The 16,883-nt window shown below is 38.4% G+C and overlaps 1 protein-coding gene across 1 annotated transcript in view; it reads right to left on the reverse strand.

The window, feature by feature from the left end:
* Positions 1 to 675: 675 nt before the first annotated feature.
* CFTR (CF transmembrane conductance regulator) overlaps positions 676 to 16,883 on the reverse strand; it is a 181,957-nt gene continuing 165,749 nt past the window's right edge. Inside the window, exons 24-27 of the mRNA XM_064374118.1 lie at positions 14,569 to 14,658; positions 4,401 to 4,573; positions 3,701 to 3,806; positions 676 to 2,385 (exon numbers count right to left, since the gene is read on the reverse strand). Of these exons, the coding sequence (XP_064230188.1) occupies positions 2,185 to 2,385; positions 3,701 to 3,806; positions 4,401 to 4,573; positions 14,569 to 14,658 (570 nt within the window). The 3' untranslated portion in view covers positions 676 to 2,184. The remainder of the gene's footprint in view (positions 2,386 to 3,700; positions 3,807 to 4,400; positions 4,574 to 14,568; positions 14,659 to 16,883) is intronic.

The following is a 16,883-nucleotide window of genomic DNA, read 5'->3' on the forward strand; positions in this document are numbered from 1 at the left end:
TTCAGTTACCTGTGGCACAGTATAGTAAGATATTTTGAGAAAGAGAGAGACTACATTTGTATCACTTGAATCATAATATATTGTTATAATTGTTCTATTTTATGATTATTGTTGTTAATCTCTTATTGTGCTTAATTTATAAATTAAACATTATCATAGGTAGGCACGCATGTATAGGAAAAACCAGAGGAATCAGGTTCAGTGCTCTCAGTGATTTCAGGCATCCATTTGGAGTCTTAGCTCCCAAGGATAAGGGGGGACTACTGTATAATGAATATCATTCAACCTTGAGAAGGAAGAAAATTGACCCATGTTGCAACATGGATGAGGCTTGAAGACATGATGCTAAATGAAGTAAGCAGAAAAATACAAATACTGTATGATCTACTTAAGAAGATCATCTTCCTTCTTCAAGCCTCATTCAAAAAATACAAATACATAATGATACTGAACTGAACTTTAAAATGGTTAAACTGGAAAATTTCATGTTATGTATATTTTACCATAGTTTAAAAAGATAACTGTAAAATTTGTGTTCTAATTCACATGAGATTCTCAAAAAAGGCTATATCTAAAAGACAGATTCATGTTTCATGTTCCATGAAGCTTAGAGATTGGAGTAAGAGATTGAAGAGACATGAAGAGTGAACACATCTGAAAACAACGAAGTTTCACACAAATGTATGCATTTTATTGACAAGTGATATTTTCTTACAGTAATAAATATAATACAATCTTCTTAAGAGTCAGTTTGGAGTTTGGAAGGCAATGTACCCTTGATGGGAGCACTGGTGGTACCAACTTCTTCAGAACTGCATCTAAGAGGGAACCTGTGTTGGTCGGGAATCACACAGGTGTGGGCAACAACTCTATCGGCCCCAAGCCTTCTCTCCACACCTAAAGGTGATTCATGGCCCCTGGTTAGTATCACCCTAGGTTCTCCCCCTTCCCAGTTTTAGCATAATATATCATTAAAAATAGCTAGTGCCATAAAAAGTCAACATTTCAAATATAAAATTATTTTATACAAATATAATTCATAATCATTCTTTTAAAATACAGCATTGCTATATATGTTTGAAATATTATTAAAATAAATATTTCCTAGAGAAAAAAATTTGCTTCACAAAATTATAAAACAGAAGCATATAAAACTAATTCATGATTGGTACTTCTTCAGGGTGTCTCTCATTCTCTCTTACTCAGTGTAGACAGTATGAAGTACACACATCTTCCTGAAAACATACCACCATCACCCTATATATCTAGATGCTTGGACTTCATGTGTATCTACCCACAGTGCTTATGGCACCCTTTACCTGGAGCTTCTGTGGAAAGAAGGGTTTTCCTGTGGCAATCTGCACTAACATACTTTTCCAGCCAACCTCTAGTTCAGAGGTCTTACGAGCTTGTCACTTTCTGGAGTCTGGGAAAAAGCCAGTCAACTTCTTTATCAAAGGAACCATCCTGTCCCCTATGTAAGACTGTAATAGCCCTTTTCCCAGGTAAGGGATGTACTGTGATTATCCGAAATACTGAGATTTTTGGTAGACCTGGATGGTACTAACGCTGATTTCCAGGATCTGAAGTTCTCTTTCCTGACTGCTCACTAGATGTTGAATGGGGCATATTTTGATGGGCAGTCTTGTGGTTCCTGCAGTATTCTAATACTTGCTTGGAAATGAGATAGTTGGAATGCTCAGCAGACAATGTAGTTGTGTTTCTAAACATCATGGGGTGAGGAGAGGAAAAGGAATACAAGCTTATACAAACCACTGAAGTTTCCAGTTATCATTACTTAATCATAACCCTAAGAATCATAATTTCAGTTCTTCTCCAACACTACAAATTAACAAGTTCACTAGACAATAAGCTGATCAACTAGGCTGATTGACATTTATAGCTGCCTTTCCAATTACTACCAGAGGGCAAGGGTTTTTAGGAAAATCTGGCTTGCAAAACACAAGTGGTAAGTGTTCAAGGATTTGAAGTACCTTTCACACAATTTGACCATTGCCAGAAAGCCATGTATCCAGACCCATATCAATGTCCTCAATTCCCCTTACCAAAATGTTTCCCTTTTTTAAAAAATGTAATTCATCCTTGTTGTCTGAGGCAGAGGTGACTGTTCCATGAGCTCCAATTCCATGAGCAAATATCCCATGCCAACATTTACACCTTTCTCTAAAGCCTTGTTTCTTGTACTTCTTCTTCTGTCTCCTCTTTGAGAGAAGCAATTTGGGGCTGAGACTTGTACTTGCTTGAGTTCCGGTGGGGAAAGAGCTTCACCCTGTCTGAGTGGCTGATGGCTTGCCGGAAGAGGCTCTTCTCATTCAGCAGTTTCTGGATGGAATCGTACTGCCGCACTTTATTCTCTTCTATGACCTAGGGAAGTGGCTGTTAGTGAGATCTGGGACAGAAGGCAGGTCAGACCACAGCAGGGACAGAAACTGGCACAGGCTCAAAGGAAAATAAAAGCCAAAAGAATGCCATGTCCAGAGCCTTGCATTTTGAACAATCAGGTATATAACATTTAACTGCTGTATCCTCTTGCTCTAAGGAGGTTCTACCTTCTGTGAAATTAGCTGTGATTTTCTATTTAGCAGCTGGAAGATTCTTCAGGAAAGTTTAGAGGAACTGAAGATACTTTGAAAACAAAGTATTAGGTCCCTTATGTATTACCTTAAAAATGAGTGTAAGTCTACAGCACCATAAAGAGTTGAACCTCTTAAACAGTGATCTGAAGCTTAATAATTCCAAATTGGTCAGGATGTGCCTGAGTTTAATACGCCTCCCTGGCTTGTTCAGGTTGAGCGAATCCAAGATCAGACAATAGAGGATGTTACTTAGATTCTTGATCTTGTGCACGGCAGTGCAAGAGGTTGTGAGTCTGCCCCCATAATTTGTTACTTCAAGCTTAGTGATGATCATGGTAATAACAAGCCTTCAGCAAGGAAACCATTTACCTCCAGGAGGCTCAAAAGCCTGAACAGAAATGACGTGATACATCATCCTCAGAACTTCCTTGTGACTAAACCAGAGGGAATTTGTAAACATCACTCTGTGACAGTTTTGTTTTGTTTTAATAAAGACAGATGGGAGCCTCACTGTGTTGCCTGGGCTAGTCTTGAATTCCTGGCCTCAAGTAATCCTCCCACCTCAGCCTCACAAAGTGCTGTGACTACAGACGTAAGCCACTGTGCCTGGCCCTGTGACAGTTTTTTAAGAACAGTGAGTAGGTGGTAGAGAAAGGTACTACCTGAGCCCAAATAATGACTAGAAAAATTAATTGAGCCTTTCAACTATGTCATTGATACCATAAATCAGATTGTAAGACAACCAGACCTGTCCCAGACCACATCCATGGGAGATTTAGTTATTGAAAGAATGATAAGGACCTTTTTTAAAAAAATTTTAAATAGTAGTGTACTTGTATGACTTGGTCTCCAAATAAAGGGCTAAAAAGTATATATATGCTGTTTATTAATGTAACTTAGTAATATGCTGCCATTTTGGATTTATTGTATTTCAACCTCATCACAAAGTGAAAAAGTTATGCAGCTATTTTGAGCAAAGCTGTATGACACATATTTTAAAAAAGAACTTGTACATTGTCGCAATTTGCAGGAACTATCACATGTGAGATTGTTATCAAGAATTACAAGGGAAACAAACAAGATCTTAAGTTATAAAGACTCACCAAAAATTGCTGGCATTCCAGCATTGCTTCTATCCTGTGTTCACAGAGGATTACTGTGCAATCAGCAAATGCTTGTTTTAGAGCTCTTCTAATTATTTGGTATGTTCTAGAAAAGAAAGAAAATACCACATATAATGTCACAGAAGAGGAATGATCTGTATTTACCTTGATAATATGTCTATTGTTCTATTATCTCTTTAAATTACTTGTTTCTTTAAGTACTTTCCACATAATGTTGATACAGAGTTAGCCACAATCAGCTTTTCAATGATGGGGTAGATTCTAAGTATCCATAAATAAACAGGACAAATATTTCAAAGAAAATTTTATAAATGAGTATACTTTTCATTACGTAGAATCACCAGTAGTTCTTTATTTGGGGCTATAAACATGCTTATGGTATAAATGGGATATAAAGGCAATCATAAAGATCAGATTATGTCCATTATTTGAAAGCTTCACGTGTTGACAAAGGGGAAGAGTTTGTATGAAACTAAAAACTATCTTCAGAAGAAAACACAAGGCTCTTAGACAAGGAAATATGCATTTACGTTCATTTCCACTGGGCAATTATTTCATATCTTGGGGGAGGCCTCCACTCACAGACATGACAGCCTAATAGAAATATGTGTCACTATGAAGCAGGCATAATGATTCTGTTCCCACTGTGTTACTAAGTAACAGAACTTCTGAAACTCACACTGGATCCAAATGAGCACTGGGTTCATCAAGCAGCAAGATCTTCGCCTTACTGAGAACAGATCTAGCCAAGCACATTAACTGCTTGTGGCCATGGCTTAGGACACAGCCCCCATCCACAAGGACAAAGTCAAGCTTCCCAGGAAACTGTTCTATCACAGATCTGAGCCCAACCTGCAGTTAGAGAGAGTAGTTCAGATACCACAGAGTTAAAAACACTCAAGCGGTTGACATTCTAAAAATAAACACAGGAGTTCTGAAAGCTTACATTTCTCATACCAATCCCTCTACCCCCACTACCTGCCACTATTTGAATTTGATTGAGCAAAAGTCTATTTATAATCTCGACAGCTCTAAAGAATCAGTCTACGACTTGTTTTCTCTTTGTACTTCATTCATCAGAAAACTTTCAATGAGTGCCTATTAGGTGCCAGGGATCCCAAAAGGTAGTGAGGAAACAATGCATGGTACATGGCTCTTGTGAGGCTCGGGGTTTACAAAGGTATAAATAAATTATTGCAACACAACTGAATCATGCTGGAAAAGGTAATATGTATAGATTGCAGGTATGCCTTCTACCATGACATCTATGTAGACAGAAGATAGAACGTAGCATAAAGGATGGAGTTATGACATCATCCTTGATGCCACTTCCCATCTTCTACTCTATCATGATTGAGGACAAAAGATAGCATAAAATAATCAGCTGCGGTTTTTTTTTAATTACATATGGAAAATTGCTATTCATGTCTTGAATTCACGAAAACTGTAACAAATAGATAAAACTATGAAGTAAGAAAAAAGCCACACTCTCTATGACCATTCCTTCCCATTGTCATGTGTGGACAACTCTCCCTCTTTCTGCCCCTTTGAATATTAGTTTTCGCCACTTCCGACTCTCCTCTGAGATCCTGGTCATTTTCAGGGTATTCAGGGTATAAATGACCACCTATAAGCTAATAATTTTCAAATCTTTATCTCCATCCCTAGACTTCTTCTAATTACTTTTTAAATCATTCTCCTCCTTACCAACTCTATTACAGTTACCCCCATCTGGGTCATCATCATCTCTTAAGCATCATCCTACAAATCTCAATTAGTCAAATTGTGAGTCCACCATACAAACACCCCAGGGATCTTCCTAAGATGTAGGTTTGACCATATCATTTCTGTTTTAAATCCTATGGTAGTTCTCTTCCTGGTGGAATAAAAGACTGAATGGAGCTCTAGAGTCAAACAGAATCAGCTTTGAATCTGCCCTCCTCAGCTCATTTGCTGACGATATCAGGCGCATTATTTCAAATCTCATTTATCTCATACATAAAAAATGGAGAAAATAATAATATTGATGTCGAAGCGTTGTTCGAAGGATTACCAGAGATAAGTTGTGGAAAGCAGCTGCCACAGACTATGGCACGTGCTAAGTACCTAATGTACCGTAACTATTCGTATTATTGGAGCCTGGGAAACCCCAAGGACATGGGTTTGGTTACTGAAACACTACCTAGTGTGACACCAGCTTTGTAAAAATTTTCTTTCACAAGTTGCCTTGGGAAGTAAGTTAGCAGAAAGTACTGCAATACTGTGAAGTTAGTCACGCCCATAGTAACAAGGTTGAGATTTGGGTCAGAATGCAGTACTCTCCGCCTAGATTCACACCAGCTATACACTAATTTCCTATGGCCATACGAGGAGAGCTATTAGACTGTGTTAAACGTTGCCCTCGTGGCAAAAAGATGAGCAAAGTGTGTTTTTCCCCAGATGAAATTCTTTATTAGAAATAAATAATTAGATAAATTTATATATAACTGTCAACATTTAGAGAATAGAATTTTTAAAATGAATGACACTAAGACTGACCAATACAGGGGATATTTTGCAATATTCCTATGTTACTGTTTTATTCACTATGAAGTATAGTAAAAAGATTTTTAGAATCATATTCATTAGAGAAAAGTCAACCTAGTTAATAAAACTTAAAATTTGAAGTCAGTAAACATTTAAGAACTTTATTAAGTACCTATTTTCTGCCAGACATGGTATAATAGGCTTTTGCAAGATAATGGAAAGCAAGATAGATTAGTAATTGTTTTTGAAAAGATACAAAGTTATTGTTACCAAGCATATGTGCCGATAAGAATTCTCCTACTGATCTTTTGGATGTAAATGACTGCTTAGTCATTAGTATTCCTTCAACTGGCTCTTAATGAGAGTTTATTAAATTCTAGGTACTCTGACAAACCCACGATTCAAAAATGAATGACACTAGGCTCTGCCTTAAAGGAAATTATGGTCCAAACCGGGAGAAAAAATTAATAAGTGGAAAATGACTGTTCAAAGAGATAAGCACTATGGGAAAAAAAACCAGAAAATTGAGATGATCTGATTTAGTAATCATTAGCAGCAGAATCCTTTATCCTTTAAATATGTATATATAGACACACAAATATATATATCCAATATAATCTTTCTTTCTTTCCTTTTTTTTTAATTTTTTTTGACAGAATCTCACTCTATTGCCCAATCTGGAGTGCAGTGATGCAATCTGGGCTCACTGCAACCTCTACCTCCTGGGTTCAAGCAATTCTCCTGCCTCAGCCTCCCAAGTAGCTGGGATTACAGGTTGCCTGCCACCACACCCAGCTGATTTTTGTATTTTAGTGGAGATGGAATTTCTACATGTTGGGGCAGGCTGGTCTTGAACTCCTGACCTCAGGTGATCCACCTGCCTTGGCCTCCCAAAGTGCTAGGATTACAGGCATGAGCCACTGCACCCAGCCCTCAATATAATCTTGCTAATACTATCATTGGAAACCACTCTTCAATAATTTAAAAATAAATATGTATAAACTTCAGCTCAGTCCTGTCCAAACTAAGATAACTTCAAATTTACTAGAATCCAAAGTTTTCAAATTATTTTCATTACAACCTAGCATTAAAAATAAATAAATACAAACATCAACAGTTTGTAGATATAAAGAACTTTAGGAAAAAGAATTTGCCAGCTTTATGCTGATGAGCTAATAAATAGCATGTACTTTGCAAATTGCTGTCAAGAAAGAAGAAATTTTGTTTTATAACATGTTAAACTAAAAAAAAAGGTCTAAGAGTTTGTAAAGGATTCAAAATGTTGACTTTTGCTATTGCCGTACTCTGGAATGTTATTATGGAGCAAGAGTTTGCTCTTGTGACAGAGAAACAAGAAAAAAAATCAGAAAAGTGAATTGTAGTTTGACTGAATAATCCATAAGTGGCAGTTACAAAAATAGACACAATCAACTCCTTTTGCTACTCTGTTTGCTACTCTGTAGATCTTTCAGGGTAAATTTTCAACTTAAAAAGCCACTATTTCTGCTATTTAGCTTTTCTAAAATAACTTACCTAACTATCAACGAGTAAGGATGGAAACTATTTTATAAGTAATTGAAAAAGCAAACAATAACCCAAAAAGCCTTCATTCCAAAATCAACAGATGTTGTACTTAGATTACGGATGACCCTGAGATAGCCCGCTGGGGTGAAGTTGCCTATGAACCACAAGGCAGGGATGCAGCTCTGCTCCCACATCTGCCAGCAGTCCCAGTCAAGGCCTTCCAACATCTCAAGGTTCTGTGTCCTCATTACTAAAATACCTGCTGTGCATCGATCACAAGGCTGTTTCCATGATCTGTTACATATAAAATGAAAGAACCCTTTATTCATTCAACCAATATTTATTGAACACTATCTATGTGCGCAAGACTACTCTAGGCACTGGAAATACCATAATTAATAGGATATAATCCCTGACCTCCAGGAACGTCCACTGCAGTGGGGAACATGGACAAGTTAAAAGGTAAATCTCTAGCCAGAGTGAGAAATACTATGAAAGGGGTGGAGTTATAGGGTACACCTAAGAAAGGTCCCTGAGTCCTGGAGCATCAAGGCAGATTTTTGGAAAGAAGTGATGTATAAGAAGAGGCCTGAAAGATGGTAGAAGCAGGCAGTGGAGGGCTAAGGGAGTTTCCTCAGGTAGAGAACAGCAAATGAACAAAAAAGCATCTGCAGAACAGAAAGCACATGTGCTTTAGAGATCCGACGAAATTTAGTATAACTGAATAATGGGAAGTAAGGGGAAGCTGGGGAGTGAGTTTAGAGAGGCAAGCAAAGATGAAATCACGAAGGACCTGGTAAGCCACCTTAAGTAATGTGGACTTAGTCCAGAAGGCATTAAGGAGCCATATGAAGGAAAGAAACAAATGATCAGATGTGGGGTTTAGAAAGATCAGCAGAGCTTGCAAAGAGCAGAATGAACTATTGGGGGTCAACAAGGAAAATGAGCCAGGAACCTATTTCAGAAATTCATGCAAGTGTTAGTAGTGATGTCAGGTGGAAATGAAGAAAAGTGAATAAATTCCAGATACTCTGCAGGGACAGCATTGACAGGATGTGACATGTGGGTACCCGTGGAGGAACTTGAGAGTGAAAGATGAGTCCCAGGTCTCAGCTTTGGAAAACTGGAGGGTGGGATGCCATTCACTGGATTTAGGAACACAGGACAGGTATCTGGTGGAGCAGGGAAGAAACTCAGTTATTGACATAAGGTGCTTTTCATATGCTGAGATATCAGGTGGGGAGCTCTGGGAATAGGCAGATTTGGAGGTCATCAAAGTAGAGGTATTAGTTAAAGCCAAGAGGACACATGAAATTTCCCAAGGAAACTAAGTAAAGTGAGACAAGAACCAGGATTCTGTCAAACACCATTTAAAGGATGCGTAGGTAAGAAAAACATGATTTTAGTTACTTTTACTTAATACCTGTATTTGCCAGGCACTGGGCTAAGCCCATTTTACATGTCATAACAACCCTACCAATTTACTGGGCCAGAATGCCAGAAGTCTATTTTTTTCCCTTGGGATTCAGTTTCTTTTGAGATTCTCTTTGGTCTACACAGCTGGTAATTTTAGTTTGGCACCGAAGAAGCTGTCTGGGCCTAAGCTGTTTTGGGATGGGTAAATTAAACTATCTAAGTTCTAGGTCTTAGAAACTCTCTTACCCTCCCTTGGACTTGCTTTAAATTCGTCCATCAAACGACAGGGCAGAGTGCCAAGGTGAGGGTCTGGACCCAGAAAATAAGGAGAAAGGAGCTGTCTAGGCAAGCTTTGGTTCTAAGCCTTCCAGCTAGTAATGAGGCACAAGTCCTCATGGCTTCATGAGACACAGTCCGGATCAGCAAGGATAAGATTCCACACTGGAATTGGGAGCCAAGTCCAAGCTAAAAATTAAAGCATTTCTTGGCCTGGAATTGTCACTATATATATTTTTAATTTCCACTTGGGATAATGGGGAGTTACGTATGAAGTGCTGTTGGGATAAGATTCAGGTGTTTGGCTATTTGTCATTACTCTGTTCATTTACCTCTAGAGACACAAGTCACAGCAAGGTGACAGAGAGGACTAAGTGAGATGACATACATCCTGGTTAGCCCCGGACAGTCCTGCTTTATGGCATTTGTCCTAGTGTCCTGTCCAGTTTAGAGTCTGACACACCCAAAACTGTCCTGTTTGGATAAATTACATGATCAACTATATTAGACTAAAGCCTAGGCCTTGTAACTTTTAAACCCAAATGCCTTTTCTGCTTCTCTAGGCTGATACTTGCTTGTTTGTTTGCATGCTGCTAGCAGGCTTCCTCATCAAAAACCTATCACTACTACTCAAAAAAGCACATTACTACTCAGCAAAAACTTAGCACTACTACTCAAAGCACTCATGACATTAAAATTAGACTAACATCATCAGCTTTGTGAATAGCAAATTATTAAAAAGGAGAACAGTAAAAACATAAACCTAAATATGAACTGATTAAATAAAAATCAAAGCAGGTAAACATTTTGCATTATATTAATATTTAAAATCATAACCACAGGTTCTGAGATTTTAGATTATTTTTATGATTCTGCTTTCTCATACATTTACTTTGATTTTGGCCAGATTTTATAAAGGCTAATGTCTTTCTTCCCAAGTTTCTCTCCCATTGCATTGTGTTCCTATAGTGCATTCTCTGAAGTCACATCAAAGATTTAAAAATGTGTCACTTGCAATTTAGTTAATGTTTTCTTTAAAGCCCCTGTTTTGTTGGGCAATAAGGAAACTTTGATAATGAAAACGGTTAATCTAAGTACATTTTATTAGGGGCATGTTAAGGTTGGGCACTCAACGGGTAAGTGTTCAACACTCACAGTCATTTCAAAGCTCCTGGCAAGGTCCACTGTGAAGGGAGGCAGAAAACAGAAGAAAATTTGGGATAAACCGAAATTGGGCTACAAGCACCGAAAGTGCTAATGGTAGAATACAGTTGTTCTCTAAGAAGACCTTTGAGGCTAACATTTTAGGTCCCCTGATTCTATTCTGCCACAATCCAGACCTTTGAACTTAAGTTTAATAAAAACAAAATAATTTATGTTCCCTTTTTCTTTAATGCTTATATTCTTAAAATTATAAGTTTATAGCTAGAGTATTCTGTTAAAGAGACTGAGAATTTCACTCTAGCTCTCCTCCTCACCAAATTATTCTGTATAATTCCCTCAATTATAATGAACCACTTGTTGGATAAATATAAGGTGTTATTTAGAAATTTTTATTCCATTTTAATTAATATATTTCCTACATAATGTCCTAATGGCTTCAAAGGATGGCATATGCCTCATCTAGGTCAAGTGGCATTTTGCCTGCCATGTGCTCACAGCCACATACCCCAAAGGCAGATGACTCCTGGTGACTTCCAAAGAAAATTATTGTCATTTGTAGGTGCTCTAGAATGAGCATTACCCTTCTGTGCTAAACCTGTGTTTCCCAGGGAAGTATATCAAGTCAAATCAAAGCCTCCTCCTTGTAGTGGAGAGCTTCAGAACTCAGATGGGGAGTAGATGAGAAGGTGTGGAGATGATACCCTATACTGGGATTAATCCCAGTGTACTGGAGTTGCCTGGGTCTCTTCTAACTCACATTTCATTGATGCAGATTGAGTAGGGAAGGCCAAAATCGTGCTATCTTTGGGGTTTGGTATAAACTGAATGCTTCAGTCCCCCTGCCAAATTCATATGTTGAAATCCTAACTTTAAAGATGATGGTCTTAGGAGATGGGGCCTTTGGGAGGTGATTAAGGTCACGAGGGCTCTACCCTAAATCCAGATTTGGATTAGTGCCCTTATAAAAGAGATCCCAGAGAGCTAGCCTGCCCATTCTTCTGCCATGTAACAACCCAGTGAGAACACAGCCATCTGTGAAGAAGTAGGCCTTCACCAGACACAAAATCTCCTGGCACCAGATTTTGAACTTCCCAGCCTCCAGAACTGTGAAAAATAAATTTTATTGTTGTTTATAAGATATCTGGTCTATGGTATTTTGTTGTAGCAGTCCCAATGGACTAAGACAAAATATTGGTATTAGGAGCTGGGTACTGCTGTAACAAATACTCAGTGTGGAAGCAGCTTTGGAACCAGGTAATGAGTAGAGGCTAGAAGAGTTTTCAGGTACATGCTAGAAAAAGCCTACATTGCTGTGAATGGACAGTTAAAGGCAATTCTGGTGAGGGCTCCAAAGATGAGGAGAGCTGTAGAGAAAGCTACTATGTTCTTACAGAATACCTAAGTGGTCACGAGCACAATGTTTGCAGAAATATGGATGGTAAAGGCCAGTCTGACGGCTCTTCAAATGGAAATGAGGAACATGTTACTGGTCAATAGAGGAAAAGCTGTCCTTGTTATAAAATGTCAAAGAACTTGGCTGAGCTGTTTATGTCCTATTGTTTTGTGGAAGGCAGAATTTGAAAGTAATGAAATTGAATATTTGAGGAAATAATCTAAGCAAAGTTGAAGGAACAGCTCAGTTACTCTTGACTGCTCATAGTAAAATTCAAGATGACAAATGACTTTAAAATGGAATTGTTGATCAAAAGGGAAGCAGAACTTCAAAATTTGGATGATTTTCAGCCTATCCATATTGTGAAAAATGAAAGCCTGCTCAGGAGAGAATACAAAGGGTGTGGCCAAACTTGATAAGGAGATTACTACGGACTAGCCATCTCAACAGAAACTAGGTGCTTTGCATCAAGACAATGGGGATATTAGTCAGCCACCTAAACAGAAGCCAGAATTTATAGTCCAAGACAATGGAAGAATGATTCCAAATCCATTTGGAGATCTTCCAAGCTTCCACGCCCATCACAGGTTCAGACTGTAGAAGCCTGGGGTAGGGCAGAAAGATTTCAAACAAGGGGCTACAGCTGCCTTGTGCCACCTCACATTGCCACCTCACACTGCAGACTTTGCTCCTGTATTAGTCCATTTTCACACTGCTATAAAGAAATATCTGAGACTCAGTAATTTATAAAGAAAATTTAATTGACTCACAGCTCTGCATGGCTGAGAAGGCCCCAGGAAACTTACAATCATGGCAGAAGGAAAAGAAGATGTCTTACATGGTGACAGGCAAGAGAGAGGGTGCAATAGCAGGGAAACCTGCCTTATAAAACCATCGGATCTCATCAGAACTCACTATCATAGGAACGGCATGGGGAAACCACGCCCATGATCCAATCAGGTCCCTCCCTCAACAAGTTGAGGGGAGAGTTATGGGGATTATAATCCAAGATGAGGTTTGGGTGGGGACACAGCCAAACAATATCAGCTCCCCATACTCTACTGCCATGCATCTCTACCACCCCAGGTGTAGTTCTAGCAGACCGTAGTGCTCACGTACCACACTCAGCAAAACTAGGGGCGTGGCTGCCTCCACCTAGATTTCAAGAACCCAGAGAGTCACAGGGTCCAGGTAGAGAACCACCACAAGGGTGAGGTAACCACATAGAGCCCCCAGTAGGGAAATGCCCGGTGGAGCTATGAAGGTGGGGCCACCTATGCAATCCCAGACCAGTAGAACCACCAGGCATGCAACTGCACACTCAGGGAGCTACAGGCATGGGACTGGAGCACAGGCCTGCCACAAAGAATGAGACACTCAAATCCATGAGGATAGAGCATCCACCCCAGTGTGTCTAGAGGTAAGACACCACCCCAGTGAGCTTGGAAAGCAAAGCAAAGCAAATTATTCTCAAGCCTTAAAGTTTTAGACTTATAGAGACCTGTTACTTCTTTTTTCTTTTCTATTTCTCTTTTTTGAAATGGGACTCTCTAGCCTGTGCCTGTCTCACCGTTTTATTTTGAAAGCACATAGTAGGTTTGATTTCACAGTTTCATAGCTGGAGAGCAATCTGCCTAAAGATGAATCACACCTTAAGTCTCACTCTATCTCATTTAGCTGTTTGTGCTGATTTAGCTGATATTTAGATTAGACCTTGGACTTTAACCTTGTAAGTGGATGCTGGAACAAGTTAAGACTTGGGGGCTATTGGGATGTAATGAATGTATTTTGCATGTGAAGACGACGTGAACTTTGGAGGTCAGGAGTGAAATGCTATGGTCTAAATGTTTGTGTTCCCCCGTCCCCCAAATTTATATGTTAAAATCCTAACCCCCAAAATGATAGTATTAGAATGTGGGACATGTGGGAGGTGATTAGGTGATGAGGACAAAGCCCTCATGATGGGATTACTGCCATTATAAAAGACACCCCAGAGAGGTCCTGACCTTTCCATTACGTGAGGACACAGCAAGAAGGCACCATCAATGAACAAGGAAGTATGTTCTCACCAGACAACAAACTTGCTGGCACCTTGGTCTTTGACTTCCCAGCCTCCAAAGATTGCTTATAAGCAGCTCAATCTTTGGTATTTTATTTTAGCAGCCTAAATGGATCAAGATAGGGCCTGATGGTTGGAGCCTTACCACTGAGGAGAGGAGTAGGTCCAGTCAAATGTACCTGTTGCTCCAGTATGTTAGGGTACTACATTTTAAAGTTGTGTACACAAATACATGCACACAAAGTGTATAGAATGATCTCAGCTATATCAACCATTTGTGTTGGTATGAGTTACCTGTTTGAAAATCATTTCAGTTAAGGGTAGGTCCAGTCAAAAGTACCTGCTGCTCCACATATGTTAGGGTACTCCATTTTAAAATTGTACACACACACACGTGCACACAAAATGTAGAGAACGAGCTCAGCTATATCAACCATTTGTGTTGGTATGAGTTACCTCTTTCAATATCATTTCAGCTAGCAGCCTTACCTCATCTGCAACTTTCCAGATTTCTTGATCACTCCACTGTTCATAGGGATCCAAGTTTTTTCTAAATGTTCCAGTAAAGATAAATACTTTCTATAGCAATGAAGAAAAGAAGAAAAAAGTATGAATAACCCAAATTTTTTTTATTTTTCCCTTATTGTATTATAAAATATGTCAAGCAGAAAACATATTTTAAAATAAGAAACACTCATGTACTTACCATCCAGTTCTCTCAAATTTTGATATTTTATCATGTCTCCTTTGTATCGTTTTTTAAGAAACAAAATATTACACCAATATTTGAAGTGCCTTGTGAACATTTTTCTAATCCCAATGTCTTTAAAGAAATTGAGATAATTGTAAATTGTAGAATATTAAAAAATTTTATTCCTAGCAATATTCCTTATTATAAGCAAATGTAATATAAAATTTAAAAGTTAAAAAACAGTAAGTTTATGAGTTATAATTAACTTGTTAGAACAAATTCCTATTTTCTTAATGTATTTTCCTTGGATTTCTCTGATAAACCTAGCTTCCTAAGGGATTTTGAAATTTCTTTAACTTAGGCTTATTCAAATACATATGTTCATTTCATCTATAAACCAAGGCACGATTCTACTTATCTGACCAGACAGGCACAGCAGAGAGCCTCAACTTAGAAATCAGTGGAAAAGCAGAAGTCAAATATTTGTTTAACTGAATGCATGTTCCTGGTAAGGAATAAAAAGACAATCTAATTCCCTACATGGAGCACAGCACAGCTATCACCCTGAGATGTCTACTTACCAGATCACCAACTACTTAGGTCTGCCTATATTATTTAAAAATGTCTTCAAAGAAAAATCACTGTCTCATTGGGGAATGCTGATGCAACAACAATAATAATATTTAGTTCTCTGTGCATAGGGGTGAATTGAAGAAAATATTTTTGCTATTAACATTTAGAATTTATTTTTACTCTTTTTTCTTTTGCCTTTGGTTAATAACATTCACTTAGGGGAACTAAGAATGAAATTTCTTGAAGTGTAGTTTTTACCAATAGCCTAGAAATGAAAATGTTCAGTGCCCATCTGGTCCAGAAGGAACAATACAAAGCAAGTCAATCCCGAATTAATGGTGTCTGTATCTCTCAGGCAGAAGGAGAGTATCCTCAGCAAGACAGACAAGTTTACTGAGGATCACGTAGAAACTTGATACCCCAGGGCATAATTTATGACTTAAAGAAAAAGTTGTTGTCAAATGTCTCAGAAACTCTCTCGACAGGTCAACCAGGACCCCCATGCTGATGTTTCTTAATCTACATCAAAATCACCATCCTGAAAGGTACCTACATTGCTTTACAGAAGTGAATATAAGAGATATCTGAGCATATGACTCATAGGATCATAAATATGTGATGGATATGTTTATGTATCTCCTCAAAACTTCTATGTAAATAAAAGTAATGTCTGAATAAACTGAAGAGAGTAGACAAAGGGCATTACTGGAGAATTCTGACCAATGAAAGAGAATTAAACAAGAAGCAGCTCTGAGAACTTAAGTCAGTTCACTATTTAAGCAATTGGATTTATTTAGTATATAAAGTTAAAATGCCTTGCCAATAGAATTTTGCCATTTGCTATTTTTTATATATTTTTCTTTTTATATTGTGGTTCTTTAAATAAAAAGTTTCTAGCATTATTGAGAAGAACAGGAAATGATAACTGTAAGGGTTAACCAAGTATCAAACAATGTATTGTTTTCTGCTACAGCAGTTATCTCCACCAAAAGGATGGGACACTTAGCTCTCATTTATGGCAGACTTACAATGAACCATGTCCTAGGACAGGCTCATTCCATATGTTATCTCTTTCAATCTTCATGTCAACCTCATGAGGTAAATTCTATTATGTACATGAGGAAACAGAAGCTTGGAAAAGTTAAGTGACTTGTCCAAGGTCACTTAGCTAGGAGATAGTAGGAGCTGGAATTTAAACACAGGCGTGTTTGTCTCTAAACTTGTGCTTGTTACCGCAGCAAAATGGCTTGAGTCCTTTGTGGACCATTTTTCCTTCCTGTTTAAAGCTCAGGAAAGATTAAAGGTTGGGCAGCAGCAGGCTGATGGGTGCATAAAGAGCCCATCAGTGCTCAGCAGCATATTCTTTATTTAAACTGTTATCCATCCCTCTGGCCACAGGCTCAGTTCCTGGAGAGGTCAGCTTCCTCATCCTACACAGGCCCTGAGTTGAAGGGTTTCATTTGGGCTACAGCCTCTTTATAACTTTCAAGGAGACTTACACATCCAATGAAAGCACACAAATCAAAATGGAAATAATGGC

The sequence above is a fragment of the Aotus nancymaae genome, unplaced genomic scaffold (genome assembly GCF_030222135.1).
Source record: "Aotus nancymaae isolate 86718 unplaced genomic scaffold, 86718_ANA_hifiasm-v0.15.2.pri h1tg000002l, whole genome shotgun sequence".
Taxonomy (NCBI): domain Eukaryota; kingdom Metazoa; phylum Chordata; class Mammalia; order Primates; family Aotidae; genus Aotus; species Aotus nancymaae.